Here is a 21,447-nt window from a genome sequence, read left to right as displayed (position 1 = left end):
ACAGTGCCGTGGCGGACTGCAGGGCTCCTCAAGCGCGGCCAGAGTGGGCGCCCAGGCCAAGGAGGCGCCCAGAGCGAGGGCTGCCAGCATGCTGTCACCTCAGAAACAGCGGGCAGATAGATGCTGGCTGGACTCCAAGAGGCCTAGGGTCTGCCAGAGGGACAACAGGTGAGGAAAACAGGCCTCCCGGTGGATGAGCGAATCCTCAGAGGAGAATGGGCGCAGACCCGGAGGGCCGTGAAAGTTATTACTGTCTTGGTCGCATAAGAAAGGGGGTAACTAGCGGTTTCTAGGCTGAAAAAAGGAGGTGGGCTGGAGGTTCCCCCCTCCAACCGCGGAGCACGCAGCCGCTCAGCAGGCCGCCACACAGTGGTCCCCCACCTCCGCAGCTGCGGGGCCTGAACTGGCCAATAGTAGGTTCCTCCTACACGCGCGGCTTCACCCTCCCTCCAGGGCTCCCGCTGCATTTCACTCCCTGCCTAAGGTCGCCCGCCGGTGACGGCAGAGGAGTAAGAACCGCAGCTCCCGAGGACAGAATCCGCTCCAAGGCACCCTGACCGGCGTTCACCCCCACCCCAGCTGCGGCCTGCCGCCCTGGTCCCCATGGCGCTGCACGATCTTCCCTTCCAACACCAAGGGCGCTGCAAGGCCGCCCTGTCCGTGCCACTCATTCATATTAGTGACTCCTGCCCCCATGCTTTCCTCAGGTGAGTTCCGACTGCTCTGCCCGAAACAGTTTCGTCCCACACTCTTAGGGCAACTTCATCCCAAATTCCCTTCCGTTCTGGGCAAATATTGTCCTTTACCCGGCAGTGGGGTCGCTCCAGAGCTTCCAAACCAGCTTCCTCGGGGCGCTGTGCAGGACCGGGCCCCTTGGTGGCCACGCCTCCTGGGCGCAGGGAGGGCGGGACATGCAAATGAACGGCCCTCGCGACCAAGGAAAAGGGGCGACAAAGATCGAAAGTCACTAAGTCAAGAAGCAGACAAAATGCCTCAAAGGGGGTATGTTTTCAATGTAATGTTTACATCAGAAAACGAGTGAAATGTTTACCGAAGATGAGGTTTCTCACCGTGACCTTAAGGTGGGTGCAAGAAGGGAGGACCTGGGAGGGGCCGTACAGTTACTGTTGTTTTTGGACTTTTTGACTAGGAAGAAGGGTAGTGTGTGTTTTTATCTACGTAGTATCTGTATCTTTTCTGGTAACTATTAAAGGTATTTTTTGGAAGCAGGAGTTGGTAATGGGAGCTTGCTCTATCTTTCGCACTCATAGACCTGGTATGGTAGTATTTCCAGGAGCGATAGTGCGCTTCATGTTATAAACACTAATAGAGACAGAGTTGTTCGTGCCTTCGTTAACGTCGAGTTTTTGTGGTTGCGTATGCCTGCGTATGACTTTATAACAGTATGGCTAAAAAGAAAAGACAGGCATACTAGCAATTTAGAAGACATAGGTCTACCGTTTCGATTAAATTTTCCAAGATGAGGTGGCTGAGGCACAGCAATCCCAGCTCTTTTGAAGGAAGATTGTTTGAGCCCGGGAGTTCAAGATCAGCGTGAGCAAATATGGCAAGACTGAGTTTTCTGAGACAGCGCGATTCTGGCTCACTCAATGCATCCTTGGACTCCTGGGTTCATCCACATCAGCCCCTGGAATGGCAGGCGCGTGCCGTAACAATGGGCAAGTGTGAAGTTTTTTGTTTTCATATGTATATATGGTTTTTTTGTTTTTGTTTTTGTTTTTTGTAGAGGTGTTTCCCCCGCGTTACCCAGGCTAGTCTCAAACTCCTGGGATCTGTGCTCAGGGATCAAGCGATCCTCGCACCCAACCCCAAAGTGCTGGGATTACAGGTATGAGCCACTGCACCTGGCACTCTACAAAAAAAAAAAAAGAAGTAGTTTTTAATTAGCTGGGTGTGGTGGCTCATGCCTTTAGTCCCAGCTACCTAAGAAGCTGAGGTGGGAGGATTGTTGCATGAACTCAAGAGGTCAAGGAGCCATGATTGTGCCACTGCACTCCAGCCTGGATGAGAGAGCAAGACCCTGTCTCAAAAAATAACAAATAAAGATAAAAAGGAGGCCGAGCATGGTGGCTCACGCCTGTAATCCCAGCACTTTGGGAGGCCAAGTCGGAAGGATTGCCTGAGGTCAGGCGTTTGAGACCAGCCTGGCCAACATGGTGAAACCCTGTCTCTACTAAAAATACAAAAATTAGCTGGGCGTGGTGGTGGGCGCTTCTAATCTCAGCAAAGACGAATCATTTGAACCCGGGGGGGGGTGGGCGGGGTGTGGAGGTTGCAGTGATCCAAGATCCTGCGACTGCACTCTAGCCTGGGCAACAGAGCGAGACTCTGTCTCAATAAAAAAATAAAAATAACAGCCTAGCCAACATGGTGAAACCCCATCTGTACTAAAAATACAAAAATTAGCTGGGTTTGGTGGCGGGTGCCTGTAATCCCAGCTACTCGGGAGGCTGAGGTGGGAGAATTGCTTGAACCTGGGAGGCGGAGATTTCAGTGAGCTGAGATCGAGCCACTGCACTCCAGCCTGGGTGACAGAGAGACCTTGTCTCAAAAAAATAAATAAGGAAAGGCCAGGTGCAGTGGCTCATGCCTGTAATGCCAGCACTTTGGGAGGCAGAGGTGGGCAGATACCCTGAGGTCAGGAATTCGAGACCAGCCTGGCCAACATGTTGAAACCCTGTCTCTACTGAAAATACAACAATTAGCTGGGGCGTGATGGTGCACGCCTGTAATCACAGTTAAACCCGAGGCTGAGGCAGGAGAATCACTTGAACCCTGGAAGCAGAGGTTGCACTGAGCAGAGATCCACCACTGCACTCCAGCCAGGGCGACAAAGGGAGACTCCGTCTCAAAAAATAAAAGTAAAAAAAAAAAATAAATAAAAGGGAAAAAGGCAGGTTTCATATTAAAACTGAGAGCATGAGGGCCAGAGCCGTACTGGAGTCATCAGTTATCTGGAGCACCGTTGTTCTGGTTGTGACTGCATTGTTGAACCCGCACACCTAGTGGATGAAGCAAGATTACACTATCTTCTGCTCCTAAAACCCACTTATTATTTTGTTCTCAGCTAGTGGATGTGTCAGGTATTACATAATAAGCACAGATTATGTACCCCTTGATCTTGGGTAGAAGCAATAAATTGCATTTTTGATGAAAAATCTTTAGTCTTTCTATAGGTAAAATAAAATTTCATTTGCAAAACTTATTTACTCCTGAGGGCTTGAGGATGAGGACACAGCCATTGATTGGTAAAGGTGTGGTGTTTTTGCGTCTTTCTTCTACTGTTGGTGGAAGTGGGCTTATATCATCCTTGGATACATTATGACAAGATTAAAGGAAGATGGAGAAATGAGTTGCTCTTTGAGGAAAGAACAGTCAGGGAAATCTAACTGCATAGTTCTTTTTCAAAATAAAAGCTGCATAGCAGCCTCACCTCATCTGTTATAAACCAGGACAGGACAGGCATGGTGGCTCAAGCCTGTAATCCTAGCATTTTGGGAGGCTGAGGTGGATAGACCACTTGAGCCCAGGAGTTCGAAACCAGCCTGGACAGTGGCAAAACCCTGTCTCTAGAAAGAAATACAAAAACTTAGCCGGGTATGATGTTGTATGCCTGTCGTCCCAGCTATTTGGGAGGCTGAGGTAGGAGGATCACTTGAGCCTAGGGAGGTCAAGGCTGCAGTGAGCCATTATAGCTCCACTGAGCTCCAGCCTGGGTGATAGAGGCAGACCTTGTCTCAAAAATAAATAAATAATAAAACCAGGACAAGGGAGTTGTATACCCTGGTACCCCCAAAAGAGATGTTGAAATGCGAAGTATGCAGTACTTGTTCCCCCTTTGTGGGCTAAGCAAGCATGAGCTTTACTTGCCTGTTGGAACTTTTGGCCCTCCAGGGTGAAACCGTAGACACAGGAGCAGCTTAGGGACAAGAGAGAGCCATGGAAATAATGGATAAAGTAAGCAAGAAAGTGATCTCTTTAGCATATAAATGCTCCACACCACGGTTTATTTCAGGGCTGGAAGAGCCTTAAGGAGTCTGGGTGGGGCAGCGCTTGTCCATCACAGAAACAAGAATATCCCTTTCTGATAAATTTCAGCATCTACAGCCCTTGGTAATGCCATCATGAAGTGATTCCTGGCCCAGCTCAGTGGCTCAGGCCTGTAATGCCAGCACTTTGGGAGACAGAGGCGGCTGCATCACCTGAGATCAGGAGTTCAAGACTAGCCTGGCCAACATGGTGAAATCATGTCTCTACTGAAAATACAAAAATTAGCGGGGCATGGTGATGCATGCCTGTAGTCCTAGCTACTCGAGAGGCTGAGGCAGGAGAATCGCTTGAACCCTGGAGGCAGAGGTTGCAATGAGCCAAGATTGCACCACTGTAGCCCAGCCTGGGCTACAGAGTGAGACTTCATCTCAAAAAAAGAAAAAAAAAAAAACAAAAAGAAAGAAAAGAAGTGATTCCTGAGCCCTTTCGTGCTTTCACTTCAGCTTGTCTGATAATAACTAGCATCTGCCTTCTGTATATTAGATATCTTTCAAGTGTCCAGAGCTTATAAAACAGCAAGAGCAGAAATCCCACACACTGTGGGGAGGTAGAATGGAAGGAGGGCAGGCATTGGCCTTGGAATCAGAAGATGGACTTGAACATGCTAACTTCTATACGTGGCTAAGGGCAGATCACCTAACCTCTTTAACCTTACTTTTCATCTTAAAATGGAATTAAAAAAAAAAATTTGCCTCAGCAAGGGTTATTTGAAGATGAAATGTGCCAGTACCATGTTAGCTGAATCAAATAATCAGAGCGCAACAATGGGAGCCCACAATAAAGTGTGAAATTTCATGGTGCTGAGCCTGACGTTCAGGGCTGCCCAAAGGTGAAATCTGTGCCTGCCTGCTAAATGGTGACAATAATCTCTCACCCAGACGGGGCAGCTACACAGCCTGGACTTGCAGGGGCCTCCATTTTGTTTCTTCTCCCACTTTATCTTCCTTTCTCACAAATTTCTTCACATTGCAATATTTATTTATTTATTTATTTATTTATTTATTTATTTTGAGACGGAGTCTCGCTCTGTCGCCCAGGCTGGAGTCCAGTGACAGGATCTCGGCTCACTGCAAGCTCCGCCTCCCAGGTTCACGCCATTCTCCTGCCTTGGCCTCCCGAGTAGCTGAGACTACAGGCGCCCGCCACCACGCCCAGCTAATTTTTTTGCATTTTAGTAGTAGAGGCAGATTTCACCACCGTGTCAGTCCAGCATGGTCTGGATCTCCTGACCTGAGTGATCTCACCCACCTCGGCCTCCCAAAGGGTAGCAGATTACAGATGTGAGAGCCACAGCCCGGCCTTTTTTTTTTTTTTTTTTTGAACCAGAGTCTCACTCTGCTTCGCCCAGGCGCTGGAGTGCAGTGGCATGATCTCGGCTCACTGCAACCTCCACCTCCCGGATGCAAACGAATCACTTGCCTTAGGCTCTCAAGTAGCTGGGATTACAGGCGCGCGCCACCACGCCTGGCTAATTTTTGTATTTTTAGTTGAGACGGGGTTTCGCCATGTTTCCAGGCTGGTCTCAAACTCCTGATCTCAGGTGATCCGCCCACCTTGGGCTTCCCAAAGTGCTGGAATTACAGGAGTGAGCCACTGCACCCAGCCTGCAAATATTCTTTTAATAAAGTCCTTATCTTTGTAAGCTTCTTCAGTACTTGAAATTACGCCTGCCTGGGTGCCATGGCTCATACCTGTAATCCTAGTACTTTGGGAAGCCAAGGCAGGAGGATCACTTAAGCTCAGGAGTTTCGAGACCAGCCTGGGCAGCATGGTGAAAGCCTGTCTCTACTGCACACACCTGTGCATGTGTGAATGCCTGTGGCACACGCCTGTGGTCCCAGCTACTGAGGAGGCTGAGGTGGGAGGATCAATGGAGCCTGGGAAGTCGAGGCTTCAGAGAGCCATGATCACGCTACTGCACTCCAGCCTGGGTAAGAGTGAGACCCTGTCCCAAAAAATAAATAAATAAATAAAAATGTAAAAAATGAAATTACATCTGACATAAATAAACCCATGAATTGCACAGGCATTATATGTGACATTGGGCCTAGAGCTTAAAATGTGTGACCTTTCAGGATTCTAGGAGGAGTTTGGTGAACAAAGTCCATCATCTGGGAACATGAAAGAATAAAGAATGCTCATATAAATGGAGGCATAAGCCATGTTCATATACTGAAAGTTCTAACGCTGGAAAGATGTCAGTTCTCCTCAAATTAACCTACAGATTCAGTGTAGCCCCAAGCAAAACTGCAAGTGTTTACAGAAATTGATGAGCCAGATTTAAAGTTTATATATAAACAAAATGTCAAGATAAATCAACACATACTTGAATATGGAAAGACAGGAATAGGGAGATGACTTACTCTAGCAAATATAAAGACTTCTCATGAAACTAAGTAATGAAGACAGAGGAGTACTGGTGCAAAGATATGACAGAGTACAGAAACCAGAAGCAGAACCATGAACAAATGGACATTTGTTGAATAACAAAGGCAGATCTGTTTGCAGTTCATAAGCATGATGATTGGGTTTTCACACTCATGTGTGGGACGTGCCTTTCTCAAACCTGGTAAGGTCTGCCTGTTACCAGTCTGACGTGAGAAAAAAGTAAACTAACAAAGAACTTCAGAGCAGTGTGGAAGATAAACTTCAATAAATGGCGTTGGAAAAGTATGGTTTGTGATATTGTGAGATACACATTTGGTCTTCTTCCCATTTCCTGGCATACAACTCCTAAAATCCTTAGACTCCCCAAAGTGATATATTTTTGTGTGCTAATGAGTTGACTGATGGCTGGCAGCCACTAGGTAGCTTCAGAAGGGGGCTGGTTACCAGAAAGACAAAGGCAGGATTAGAAGGGTGGGATTTTCGGCTCTGCCCCCCAACCTCCAGGGAGGGGAGAGGGGCTGAAGGCTAAGTTGATCAATGGCCGGTGGTTTAATCAATCATGCCTAGGTAGTGAAGCCTCCATAAAAACCCAAAAGGACAGGGTTCAGATGAGCTTGTGGACAGCTGAACACATGGCGGTTCCTGGAGGGTGGAACACCGGGGAGGAGCTTGGGGAGGACCAGGAAGCTCCGCCCCCTTCCCCCATATCTTACCCTCTGCATCTCTTCATCTAGTGTTCTTTGGTATCCTTTCTAATATGCTCTATAATAAACTAGCAACCATAAGTAAGTGTTTCCCCGAGTTCTGTGAGCCACTCGAGCAAATTAACTGAACCTAAGGAGGAGGTCCTGGGAACTCTAATTCATAGCTGGTTGATCAGAAGCACAAGTGAAACAGGCTAGGACTTGCAACTGGCCTCCAAAGTTGGGGGCAGGGGCAGTCTTGGGCACTGAGTCCTCAACCTATGGGACCTGATGCCATCTCCAGGTTGAGCGTGTGAGAACTGAATTAGATGAGAGCACACCCGCTGGTGTCAGCTGCAGAATTGACTGTTCGCTTGGTGTGTGGGGGGAAACCCCATACATTTGGTCACAGAAGCCTTCTGTGTTGATTGTTGAGTGAGAGAACAGAAAAAAACACAAACCCTTTGCATTCCCCCCACCATATCTTCAAACAAATGAAGTAGGATGCCTGCCTCACGGCTTGCACAAAAATCAATTCCAGTTGAATTATATATCTATGAAGCTTTTATTATTTATTTATTTATTTATTTATTTTGAGACAGAGTCTTGCTCTGTCACCCAGGCTGGAGTTCAGTGGTACAATCTCAGCTCACTGCAACCTCTGCCTCCTGGGTTCAAGCGATTCTCCTGCCTCAGCCTCCCATGTAGCTGGAATCACAGGTGCGCACTATCATGCTCAGCTAATTTTTATATTTTTAGTAGAAACAACAGGGTTTTTGGCCGGGCGCGGTGGCTCAAGCCTGTAATCCTAGCACTTTGGGAGGCGAGGGCAGTCACGAGTTCAGGAGATGAGACCTCCACAGCTAACCGCGGTGAAACCCCTCTACTGAAATACAAAAAAAATTAGCGGGCCGAATGGCGGGCGCCTGCCGCCAGCTACTCGGGGAGGCTGAGGCAAAATAATTCCGAGGCCGAGCTTACAGTGAGCTGGTCCTCTGCCCTGGGCTCTCCGTCTCAAAAAGAAACAACAGGGTTTTGCCATGTTGGCAAGGCTGGTCTGGAACTCCTGGCCTCAAGCAATCCACCCTCCTCAGCCTGCCAAAGTGTTAGGATTACAGGTGGGAGCCACCTCACCCAGCCACCATGAAGCTTTTTTTTTTTCTTTTGAGTTGGAGTCTCGCTCTGTCATCCAGGCTGGCGTGCAGTGGCATGATCTCGTCTCAACGCAACCTCCGTCTCCTGGGCTCAAGCGATTCTCCTGTCTCAGCCTTCTGAGTAGCTGGGACTACAGGCGTGCGCCACCATGCCCAGCTAACTTTTTGTATTTTTAGTAGAGACAGGGCTTAGCCATGCTGGCCAGGCTGGTCTTGAACTCCTGACCTCAAGTGATCCACCCACCTCGGCCTCCCAAAGTGCTGGGATTAGAGGCGTGAGCCACCGCACTGGCCCACTATGAAGCTTTCATAAGGCATCATATGAGAATATGTTTATGATCTATGGCAATGTTTCTGAAACATGGGGACTTCTGGCAATGTCTGAAGACATTTTTGGTCGTTACAACTAGGTTGGAAGGGGGTTGCTACTGTTATGTAGTGGGTGGAGGCCAGGGATGCTGCTAAACATCCTATAATGCACAGGACAGCCCCTCTCAACAAAGAATTATCTGACCCAAAATGTTATCAGTGCCAGGTAGAGAAATCCTGGTCTAGGATTAGGAAATATATCTTAAACATGACATTAAAAAGCACTGTCCCACTCGGGAGGCAGAGCTTGCAGTGAGGCGAGATAGCACCACTGCACGCTCCAGCCTGGGCGACAGAGGGAGACTCTGTCTCTAAAACAACAACAACAACAACAACAACAACAACAACAAAAACCATTATCCCTGTTAAGTTTGATTCCTATGCTGGACAACATTAAAATTAAGAGTGTCCACCAAAAGATACCACCACCCAGGGAATGAAAATACAAGACAAACAGTGGGAGACTCCACAACACACAGAGCCAGCAGAGGGCTCATTCTTAGAAGATAGATAAGTAAAATGCAAACGACCCAACAGAAGAATGTTCTAGAGACCTGGACCCCCATGGCCCAAAAGAGAAAAACACTGGCCGATAGACATAAAGAAGATACTCAGTACCATTGTAAACAGGAAATGTTGATTAAAATCACAGTTAGATACAGAATTCAAGGTTTGACAATTCCAAGTGTTGGAAAGAATGTGAAGCTCCCAAACACTCCTGGGGGAAGGATGTGAATTGGTAATAACTGGCTGGGTGCCGTGGCTCATGCCTGTAATCCCAGCACTTTGGGAGGCCGAGGCAGGCGGATCACGAGGTCAGGAGATCGAGACCAGCCTGGCCAACATGGTGAAACCCTATCTCTACTAAAAATACAAAAATTAGCCGGGTGTGGTGGCAGTCGCCTGTAGTCCCAGCTACTCAGGAGGCTGAGGCAGAAGAATCGGTTTAACCTGGGAGGCAGAGGTTGCAGTGAGCCGAGATCACGCCACTGTACTCCAGCCTGGGCAACACAGCAAGACTCAGTCTCAAAAAAAAAAATTACAAAAAATAAGCCAGGCATGGCGGTGGGCACCTGTAATCCCAGCTACTCAGGAGGCTGAGTCAGGAGAATTGCTTGAACCCGGGAGGCGGAGGCCGCAGGGAACCAAGATCACACCACTGCACTCCAGCCTGGGCAACAAGAGTGAAATTCCGTCTCAAAAAAAAAAATTGGTATTAACCCCTTTAGAAAAACCTTTGGTATTACTATGTCTGGTAAAGCTGAATATACCATGCTGTGTAGCACAGAAATCCCACTTCTAGGTAAACACTCTGTAGTAATGCAAGTTTATGTATATCAGGAAGTATATACAAGAATATTCATGACAGTGTTGTTTAAAATGGCCTGGACTGGGGACAATCACAATGGCCTAGAACAGATCAATAATCTGTTAATATCCCTCTAACTATCTATATACACACCCATACATATATAATGCACACATATATATTCTATGAAATATATATACTTTTTTCAATAATGGAATACCATACAGCTATGAAAATGAACGTGGTAAAATTCAGAAATACAGTGTACGAAGAAGTGCAGTGTACAAGCGTATTTACATAAAGTACATTACAAAAAACAGGCAAAACTATAGCATTTCGAGACTTGCATGTAAGTAATAAACTATCCAGAAAAGCAACGATGAGATTCCCCCCAAAAAACACAGGCTAGTGCGGGACAAAGGGACAGATAAGGTTAGGAGGGAAAGGAGACGCCATCTGGCACGTGGCTCGGTTCTGTTTGCTGACCTGAATGGTGTTTGGATGGACTTTGTCTTAGTGATAAACCATTGGGTTGTAGATTTTTGTTTCGTGCACATTTCTGCATGTATGCTATATTTCACAAAGTAATAGTGTTTTATTAAATTTTTTTTAAGATAAACTCTTCAAACAGGATTTAATAATACTGATTAGATTATAGGCTGATTGGTTCCAAGGCGATAAACTTGGGCGTTCCTAAATCACTTTAGTGTCTGTAATTGAATTTGTTTCTCCTGAGAGTGGAGCTATGGGATGAGGAGGCCTGAAACCAAAGAGGCGGGGGCGAAGGAGGGGGTGTGGCTTCCTGCTTTCTTGGACGGGCGAGCAGCGAGCAAGCTGGAATTCTCCTGGAGCTCAGAGAAAAGCTACCCCCGCCGTGCTAGGGCTCCTAACTTGCTTCTGAGTTCTAAGCAGGTGGGCCTCTGCACTCTGTGAGGCCCCCAGGACCTCTACTTACACGACCCCAACGACTGTAGTCTAAAGGAGGTGAGGGTTCCATCTGTTTTGTGGAAATTTCTCTCAGTAAACTAATGCACGGCAGTGATTCCAGGTAAGAGGTGAACCAGACGTTTGGCGACGTTTGGATGGCTAGTTGTTAAGGAAGACGGCTGAGGGGCAAATGAGAGGAGGTTGTGTGGGAAGTACAGCTGAAGTGGGTAGGACTCCTTAGATCTGGGGTTCTTAGTGGACCCGAACATGTTGGGAGAGGTCACGGCGTTTCTTCACTCAGGTATTCATTCAGCGAGTATTTATTAAGCATCTACGTTAAGCACAATTTGACATGTTGAGGAAACAGCAGTCAAGGAATCGCTACCCATGAGGAGCTTACATCCAAGTGTAGTAAGATAGAAAACAGACCAAATGTAAAATGGCTGGGCGCGGTGACTCACGCCTGTAAATCCCAGCACTTTGGGAGGCCGAGGCGTGTGGATCGTGAGGTCAGGAGATCGAGACCATCCTGGCTAACACGGTGAAACCCCGTCTCTACTAAAAATACAAAAAATTAGCCAGGCATGGTGGCGGGCGCCTGTAGTGCCAGCTACTTGGGAGGCTGAGGCAGGAGAATCGCTTGAGCCCGGGAGGCGGAGCTTGCAGTGTGCCAAGATGGCGCCACTGCACTCCAGCCTGGTGACAGAGTGAGACTCTGTCTCAAAAAAAAAAAAAAAAAAAAAAGAAGACCAAATGTACACGTTAAATTGTGAGGTTCTTGCTACTCAAAGTGTAGTCTGGGTATGAGCAGTATCAGCATTGCTAGGGAGCTCGGTAGAAATGCAGAATGAGAATCAGGGTCTTTTTTTTCTTTGAGACGGAGTCTCCTGCTGCTGCCCAGGTTGGAGTGTAGTGTCGCCATTTTGGCTCACTGCAACCTCCGCCTCCCAGGTTCAAGCGATTCTCCTGCCTGAGCCTCCCAAGTGGCTGGGACTACAGGCACACCACCATGCCCAGCTAATTTTTGTATTTTAGTAGAGATGAGGTTTCACCATGTTGGCCAAGCTGGTCTTGAACTCCGACCTCCAGTGATCCGCCCACCTCGGCCTCCCAAAGTGCCAGTATTTCAGGCGTGAGCCACTCCACCCAGCCAAGAGAACCAGCATCTTGACATCTCAGCTGGGAGCAGTGGCTCACGCCTGTAATCCCAACACTTTGGGAAGCCAAGATGTATGGATTGCTTGAGTCCAGCAGATCCAGACCAGCCTGGGCAACACAGCAAAACCCCATCTCTACTAAAAATACAAAAAATGAACTGGGCGTAGTCACGTGCGCCTGTGGTCCCAAATAGTCAGGTGGCTGAGGTGGGAGTAATTGAGTAATCGATTACTTCAGCCCAGGAGGCTGCAGTGAGCTGTGATTGTGCCACTGCACTCCGGCCTGAGCAACAGCGCAAGACCCTGTCTCAAATTCCCCAAGGTATCTCAGTATCTTAAAGCACTCTATTAGGGAATGGTGATGTCATGGAGGAAAATCAAGCAGGGAAGGGGCAGAGGGTGTCCCATGGGGAGGGTCGTCAAAACTCTGAGAAGTTGACATTTCCAGCTAAGACCAGGGAGGCAAGGGGGCTTCCGGTGTGCGTGCAGAGGTAAAGAGCTTTGCAGAGTTAGGGACAGGGAGGACCTGAGGCCAGGGTGTGCCTCTCTGCTGCCTTCCAGCTGGGAGAGGAGTGTGACTGAAGAGGAGGAGCAGGAGGACGGTAGGTAGTCACAGAGAAACTGGAGGCCTCAGGACAGGGAGTGACCCACAGTGTCAGGCCTTGTAGGCACCGTGGGAATCAGCTTCCTTCTGAGGGAGAGATGGAGGAGCTCTCTAATGGTTTTGTTGTTGTTGTTGTTTGTTTTGGGACGGAGTCTCGTTCTGTCGCCTCTACCTCCTGGGTTCAAGCGATTCTTCTGCCTCAGCCTCCTGAGTAGCTGGGATTACAGGCGCCTGCCATCATGCCTGGCTAATTTTTGTATTTTTAGTAGAGATGGGGTTTCACCATGTTGGCCAGGCTGGTCTTGAACTCCTGACCTCAGGTGATCCACCCATCTTGGCCTCCCAAAATGCTAAGATAACAGGCATGAGCCACCGCGCCCGGCCCACTGATGGTTTTGAGCAGAGGATTTTGAGCTCTCTAATGGTTTTGAGATAGCCAGGATGACATCACATTAAAATGGTTATCCTGGCAGCTGGTTTGGAAATAGGCTCATTGAATAGATGCTGGAAGACCAGAGAAGGGTGACTGCCCTGATCCAGGGGACATGTGGCAAGAGCAGTTTAGGTAGAATTGGTCAGATTCTGGACAAGTTTTGTAAACAGCAGTTGGCAGGACCTGTTGATCGTGCTGGCTGTGAGGTGTGGAGCAGCGGGTGTCTCCCAGGAGTTCGAGGCTTCAGTGAGCCATGATCGTGCCATTGCACTCCAGCCTGAGTGACCCTGACTCAAAAAAAAAAAAAAATTAGTAAAATAAAATGGAGGCAAGTTCTCAGAATAGACTGCTAGTAAAACATTTAATACTGCTGGTCCTCATTCCTGCATCTTAATGAGAATATTAATAGCTACCAGTCACTGGCCACTTGCTGCATCCCCAGCACTGTCCCCAGTCCTTCAGTTGTAATCACTGTCTTAGTCCCCAAAACACCTATAAGGTTGGTACAAATCTCAGAGATGAAAAGCATTCTGAGCTACAGAGTATGACTGAGCCAGCAGGCTCTGAACCCTCGCTCCCTGGGTTTAAATCCTGCCTGTACTTTTCAGCTGTGTGTGACCTTAAGTAAGCAACCCAAACTCTCTGTGACTCAGTTTCTTCATTTGTTTAAAAAAAAAAAGAATAGCATCTTCCTCTGTTTTTTCACCAGCTATTAGATTTAAAATAGATAGAATGTGAGTGACCTGGGAATATGTTTAATTTAATTATCTCTCTATTATTTCTTTCTTGGCATATAATAAGCACAGGACTAGCTTGTTCTGTTTTTGTAGAATTTATGAATGATTTTAGATTAGTTGATTGTCTATTTCCTTGAAACAACTTAATTTTCTGTTTTTTATCACACAAGTGATAGTATTTTTGGCAAAAATTCAGAACAATTAAGACTAAAATTATCTAAATTCCCCCTAAACCTGGGGTAACCACTGATATGTCTTATGCCTATCTATATGTGTTATATTTATTATATAGTTATAGATCCTCAAATTTGCACAGTGTTTTAAGGCTCATTTTCTTAGTCCATTATATTTCATCATTTTCAGTCTATGTCAAAAATATTTTCAACATCAGTGACTATGTAGTACTTACAGCATATTACATAATATAATCTCCCCTAGAATTTGGAGTCTCATCTTTAGGACACACACAAAAATCATAGCAAAATAATACATTTAACAGAAAGCTTCCCCCCATTTTCCCTAACAGATTCATCCGTAATCAATATAATGGAAAATTCTAAGACTTCTGACTCTTTTCAACATGAACTGGAGGATTATATTAGAAAGCAGAGAGCCAGAGGATTGCAACCAACACTTTGCTTTACAAAGGTGAAGGAGGACTCCGTGTACCAAGAAAGGGGTCCCACTGAGCCTCGGGGGCCGGAGCAGCAGGGACTCCCCTTCTGGAGACCCCACCTGTTCCCGGCTTCCTTGGAAAGACTGAGGACCGTGGAAAGCCGGGTACCTCCCTGGCCTAAAATTCCTCATGCTCCACGAAGACTGGAATCTGTAAACCACAGTCAAGAGAATCAGGACCGTTTCTTCAAACACCGGTGGCTTCTAAGCCCATCTGGGCAGGGAGAGAACACAGGCGTCCGCGGGACGCAGGGCAGGGAAGGTTCCTGTTGCCTCTTTTGGGAGCCCCGCAGCAGCGCCCAGCAGGCGGGCCATGGGGACAGAGGCTGTGGGGACCGAGGCCTGAGGAGGAGGCACGGGGAGGAGCTCAAGAGGAAGCACCGTGCGAAGGGAGACTCACACAAAGGGAACAGGGGCAGGAGAAAGGCCGAGGGTGCCCCAGGCAGTGCAGAGAGGCCCAGACGCAGCAAGAAGAATCACCAGGGTCGGGACACCGCAAAAGATGCGAGAAGGTCCGGGAGAGAGAAGAAGGGGCCAGGCAGGGAAGGCCCCGAGGAGGAGAGGGACCTGTGGGATGAAGCCATCCTTGGCAGTTGTTACTGATGATTGGGGACTGGGGTCCCCAGTATTAAATCATTTGAATCTGCTGGAAAGGATGGATTAGATAACACTGAAGCAGTTAAATGGCCACCCGCTTGGAAGAAAATAAAATCTAATCGTCACCTCACACTCTATTCAAATATTAAAACCCAGATGGTTTACAGATACATGTGTCAAAACTAAAATATAAAAGTATTCAAAGAAAATATGGGAAAAGTGTTTTTAATCTTGAAGTATGGATGACCTTCCTAAATAAGATACAAACCAGAAACCATCAAAGAAAAATTAATAGATGTAACTGCTGAAATAGTTTAAATTTGTGTAAAGTAGATTTTGTTGTAAAATTTGTAAAATGGAAATTTTAAAAATAAAGCATTGTATGTGAGCATCGAACAGGTCTGAAGGATACACAATACACTGATAACTATGGGTTCTATGATCAGAGAACTAAGTGGGTGGGGAACAGGTTCCATTTGACTAACTTTTTTTTGTTTTTGTTGTTGTTGAGACGGAGTTTCACTCTGTCGCCCAGGCTGGCGTGCAATGGTGCGATCTCGACTCACTGCAACCTCTGCCTCCCGGTTTCAAGCGATTCTCCTGCCTCAGCCTCCTGAGTAGCTAGGATTACAGGTGCGCGCCACCATGCCCGGTTAATTTTTGTATTTTTAGTAGATACGGGGTTTCACCCTGTTGGTCCAGCTGGTCTCGAACTCCTGACCTCGTGATCCGCCCGCCTCGGCCTCCCAAAGTGCTGGGATTACAGACGTGAGCCACTGCGCCCGACCTTCTAGTAAACACTTTTAAAGACAAGCAAGAAGTTGGGGAAAAATTTATTTGCCTCACTATGAGTATCCCTGTGCAAGTTACGGAATTATTGCCTCTGAGCTCCAAGCAGTCTTTACTCTGCAAAACGACCTTAAAGGACGCCTCTGGTTTGCCAGTTGGCTTGATGCTAGTCTCTGCCAGTAGAGGGCGCTGGAGGGTCATTGTGAAGTGGCAGGTGGAAAAAGGTACTTTGCCCAAGTTGGCACTTTTCTCTGGGGGTGTGTGTGTCCATCCGTTCTCGTCTGTGTCCGTGTCCTATGTCCTCTAACAAATTTCTTTGTCCCCGGTGGGCTGTATGACCTGGTTCTCCCTGCAGAGGTCTGAATCTCAGTTGTGGGGCACAGACCCTCTTCCAAGTTTCTCAGTTCCTTGTTCACCATCCCTCCACCCCATAGATAGGGCTTAGAGCACTGGCACAGTACCACCTGCAGATTAAATCCAGCTTTTGTACTGCCGGATCTGAGACGATTTTACATGGGAACCTCAACTAGGCAAAATGTTATCCCAGCAAAATGGATCCCATTCTTTTCATTAATAGAACATTATTCCAAAACGTGTACTCATTACTTTATTTCGAATTTCATCTATAAAAAAATGTGGACATTTCCTTCTGTGTTGTTATATGAGGACCTACCTAATGTCTTTAATTGTGCCTCTTGCCTACAAAGCCTAAAATATTGCCTATCTGGCCCTTTACAGAAAAAGTTTGTCAGCTCCTGCCTTGTAGTCCTCTTGAACCACTTACGATAGTTAACCATCTTTTATCAGTTAAGAATTCTTGGCCGGGTGCAGTGGCTCACACTTGTAATCCTAACATTTTGGGAGGCCGAGGCAGGCAGATCACCTGAGGTCGGGAATTAGAGACCAGCCTGGCCAACATGGTGAAACCCCGTCTCTACTGAAAATACATTTAAAAAAAAAAAAAAAATTAGCCGGGTGTGGTGGCGGGTACCCATAATCCCAGCTTCTCAGGAAGCTGAGGCAGGAGAATGGCTTGAAACCAGGAGGCAGAGGTTGCAGCGAGCCATGATCGCACCATTGCACTCTAGGCTGGGTGACACAGTGAGACTCCATCTCAAAAAAAAAATTATTTTCCAGGCTGGGCACGGTGGCTCATGCCTGTAATCCCAGTACTTTGGGAGGCCAAGGCGAGCAGATCACTTGAAGTCAGGAGTTCAAGACCAGCCTGGCCAACATGGTGAAACCCCATCTCTACTAAAAATACAAAAATCAGCCAAGCATGGTGGCACACTCCTGTAATCCCAGCTATTCAAGAGGCTGAGGCATGAGAATCGCTTGAACCAGGGAAGCAGAGGTTGCAGTGAGCTGAGATCGCTCCACTGCACTCCAGCCCGGGTGACAGAGCAAGAATCTAACTCAAAAAAAAAAAAAAAAGAAAAGAAAAAAGAATTATTTTCTGTTTTGTCTGAGACAGGGTCTCCCTCTGTTGCCCAGACTGGAGTGCAGTGTTGAAATGATAGTTCACTGTAGCCTCCAGCTCATGGCCTCAAGTCATCCTCCCACCTCAGCCTCCCAGGTAGCTAGGACTACAGCTACAGACCATCACCCCCAACTAATTTTTAAACATTTTTTGTAAAGATGGGGTGTCACCATGTTGCCCAGGCTGGTGCTGAACTCCTGGCCTCAAGCAATCCTCCTGCCTTGGCTTCCCAAAGTGCTGGGATTACAGGCATGAGGCTCCACATCCAACAACATTAATAATTTTTTTTTTTTTTTGAGGTGGAGTATTTAGCCTGTTGCCCAGGCTAAAGTGCAGTGGAAAAAGGAGGGTCTGGAGGGAAGAATGGCTCCTGCCCTTGTCCAGGGAGCTGGGCAGGCATGCGTCTGGGCTGAGTTTTGGCTTCCTTGTCCCACAAGTCTCAAGCTGCCTGACCTGCTGACAGAGTTCTCTTCCTCCCAGGTAGGTGTCTAGAGCAGAACTGGCCAGAGTGTTGCTGCTAGTTCTGATTCAGGTAGAGCGGGACCCACCTCCTGGTCCCCTGATTCACAGGATACAGATACAAGTGTCTGTGTACATTGGGTATAAGGTGACTAAACGGTGGCAGGATGCCTCTGCTTGGGTTGTCCTCAAGGCAGGAATGGTGAGACGTAGCCCTGGAGCTGGAATGAGGAGGTAGGGGGTGGGGAGATGCTCTGCCTACCTTTTGGAAGTAGGCTCTGAGAACATAGAGAAAAAAAACAACTCTGTTTTTCCTGTACTCTCACAGCATGAAATACTTCTGTGACCTCAGATGTGTGGGAGTTTTTCCCCACATGCCAGTCCTCCAGGAGGTGACACCAGCTGGGTGTTCGCTAATTACATTCAATTCTTTGGGGTTTTTGTTTTGTTTTGCTTTTGTTTGTTTGTTTTTGATACTGACTCTCCCTTTATCACCCAGGCTGGAGTGCAGTGGCGCGATCTGGGCTCACTGCAACCTCCACCTCCTGGGTTCAAGTGATTCTCATGCCTCAGCCTCCTGAGTAGCTGGGATTACAGGTGCCTGCCACCATGCCTGGCTAATTTTTGTATTTTTAGTAGAGACGGGGTTTCACTATGGTGGTCATACTGGTCTTGAACTCCTGACCTCAAGTGATCCACACACGTCAGCCTCCCAGAGTGCTGGGATTACAGGCATGAGCTACCGCGCCCTGCCTTAAATTCAATTCTGATGCTACTTACCTGAGAAATTGTCAGATCCCACAGGTGGAGGGCTCAGTCCCACAAGACTGTCTCCCATTGCTGATGCCAATCACAAGCCCCATGTTGTTTTACCTGTGCTTCTGACAAAATGGCTAGAAATTAGGGTTCTTAAGCCCACCTCCTTGGGTTTAATTAAATTGCTAGAGTGGCTCACAGAACTCAGGGAAAAACTTACTTACATTTACTGCTTTATTATAAAGGATATTACAAAGGATATAGATGAAGAGATGCATGGGGTGAGGTTTAGGGGAAGAGGCTTAGAGCTTCCATACCCTCCCTGGCGTGCCACCTTCCAGGAACCTCCACGTGTTTAGCTGTCCAGAAGCTCTCCAAGCCCTGTCCTTTTGGGTTTTTTTTTGTTTTGTTTTGTTGTTTTGTTTGGAGTCTCGCTCTGTTGCCCAGGCTGGAGTGCAGTGGTGCCTTCTTGGCTCACCGCAACCACTGCCTCCCAGGTTCAAGTGATTCTCATGCCTCAGCCTCCCTAGTAGCTGGGACTACAGGCACATGCCACCATGCCACCATGCCAGGCTAATTTTTGTGTTTTTAGTAGAGATGGGGTTTCACTATTTTGGCCAGGCTGGTCTCAAGCTCCTGACCTCATGATCTGCCTGCCTCAGACTCCCAAAGTGCTAGGATTATAGGCGTGAGCCACCACGCCTGCTTTTGGGTTTTTATGGAGGCTTTACTACATAGGCGTGATTGATTAGATCATTGGCCATTCGGTGATCAACTCAACCTTCTGCCCCTCTCCCTCCCTAGAGGTTGGAGGGTGGGGCTTAAATTTTTAATCCCAACCCTCTCATCCTATCTTGGTCTCTCTGTGACCGGCACCATTCAGAAGCTATCCAGGAACCCCCAGGCATCAGTCAACTTAGTAGTATACAAAAAGACTTATCGCTTTGGAGATTCCAAAGATTTTAGAAGCTATATCTCAGGAAACAGGATGAAGACCAAATATATATTTCACAAATCATACCCCCTCGTACCCCTTAACTTCCCACCACCAAGTGGCTGATTTGCCCTTGAACCTGAAAAGCTCAGAACTGGTCATTTCCCCAATAGGTGACCAGGCCTGCCAGCCCCAGGGCTCTGACCCAATGAGCTTTGTAACATCCTAAGTGGAAGCTAGTCCAGGCCATTCAAAGGTTTATTAATACTTGTTGATCATTCTAGAACTGAAGGTCCCTCTGAAGAATGAACACTCTAGCCTGCAGGGTCCTAAGGAAAAGAGACTAGAAGGAGTAGCCATGTGCAAAATTTCACCCTGGTGCAGTTTTATTCATGGTTCAAGCAAAAACTCAGAGTGGTTTTGTTATCAGGGTAAACAAACTTGTAATTTTACTTTGCCCAGTGTTAGGAAAGCTCCTTCTGCACTGTGAATGCTGAGCCATGAGGATTAATCAGGGTGTGAACGTGTAGAACGTTAAATAGACCTGCAAACTTGTGTGTCATGCAAACATGCAACAATGTGTGTGCAAACACATTGATGTGCAGCTCCCATTCACAATCACAGACGTGAACACTTGGAAATAAAAATAAATTACTAAGCCCCCCAACCAACTGAAAAGATGCCATCTTGGCCAAGGGAACCCCAGAGAAAACATAAAAACTAAGTTTCTAGCCAAGACAGGATGGGACTTTGGACACACCTCATTATACCACCCCGTCCCACCTCGCTAACTACCACTAGACTGTCTTTCCTAAAGGTTAAACAAAAACCAGAAACCAGAAAAAAGATTATCTGGCTAGACTCAGTGGCTCATGCCTGTAATCTCAGCACTTGGGGAGGCTGAGACAGGGAAGCATTGCTTGAGTCCAGGAGTTTGAAACCAGCCTGGGCAGCATAGTGAGACCCCATCTCTACAAAACAATTTTTAAAAAATTAACCAGGCAAGACCAGGCACAGTGGCTCATGCCTGTAATCCCAGCACTTTGGGAGGCTGAGGCCTGTGGATCACCTGAGGTCAGGAGTTCAAGACCAGCCTGACCAATATTATGAAACCCCCGTCTCTACTAAAAATACAAAAATTAGCCAGGCATGCTGGCATGTGCCTGTAATCCCAGCTACTCGGGAGACTGAGACAGGAGAATCACTTGAACCCGGGAGGCAGAGATTGCAGTGAGCCAAGATCACGCCATTGCACTCCAGCCTGGGCAACAAGAGCGAAACTCCGTCTCAAAAAAAAAATTAGCCGGGCATGGTGGTACATGCCTGTAGTCTCAACTCTCAAGAGGTTGAGGTGGGAGGATTGCTTGAGCTCGGGAGGTAGAGGCCGAGGCTGCAGAGTGGTCATTGCACCACTGCACTCCAGCCTGGGCAACAAAAAGAGACTCTGTACCCCCAACCACCAAAAAAAAAAAAAAGATTTGCTCCACCGCTGACTTCAACCAACCAACTGGCTCTCCATTTTGCAATTTCAACACTGACCAGCATTCCTTCCTGATAAGAAACCACTGCCCACAGGAGTGGTTCTGGCCAGTCTACAGAGGTTGCACACAGAGGGACTTCATGTCCTCTGCTTCACCTTTTGAGGTATAGGGCCTAATTGTCATAAATTAGGTTAACCATCTGTGATAGTTAATATTAGGTGTCAACTTGATTGGATTGAAGGATACCTAGATGGCTGGTAAAGTCTTGTTTCTCACTGTTTCTGTGTTGCCAGAGGAGATTAACATTTGAGACAGTGGACTGGGAGAGGAAGACCCACCCTCAGTGTGGGTGGGCACCATTCAATTGGCTGCCAGCTCAGCTAGAAGGAAGCAGGTAGAAGAAGGTGGGCTAAACTGGCTTGCTGCGCCTTCTAGCTTTCACCT

General features: G+C 47.4%; 1 protein-coding gene and 1 non-coding gene across 2 annotated transcripts; both read left to right on the top strand.

Moving 5' to 3' along the window:
* Positions 1-935: 935 nt before the first annotated feature.
* Positions 936-15,664, top strand: LOC103877119 (zinc finger matrin-type protein 1-like). Its single transcript, XM_009184609.3, has 2 exons — positions 936-1,082; positions 14,359-15,664. The coding sequence occupies exon 2, from the start codon at positions 14,379-14,381 to the stop codon at positions 15,108-15,110; it is 732 nt and encodes a 243-aa protein (XP_009182873.1). The 5' UTR covers positions 936-1,082; positions 14,359-14,378; the 3' UTR covers positions 15,111-15,664.
* LOC116270456 lies at positions 6,568-6,668 on the top strand. Its single transcript, XR_004178489.1, has one exon. It is a non-coding gene; the product is annotated as a small nucleolar RNA U13 (small nucleolar RNA).
* Positions 15,665-21,447: the final 5,783 nt, after the last annotated feature.

The sequence above is a fragment of the Papio anubis genome, chromosome 14 (assembly GCF_008728515.1).
Source record: "Papio anubis isolate 15944 chromosome 14, Panubis1.0, whole genome shotgun sequence".
NCBI classification, from domain to species: domain Eukaryota; kingdom Metazoa; phylum Chordata; class Mammalia; order Primates; family Cercopithecidae; genus Papio; species Papio anubis.
Note: the sequence above shows the minus strand (reverse complement) of the source record. Positions and strands in the feature narration are given on the sequence as shown.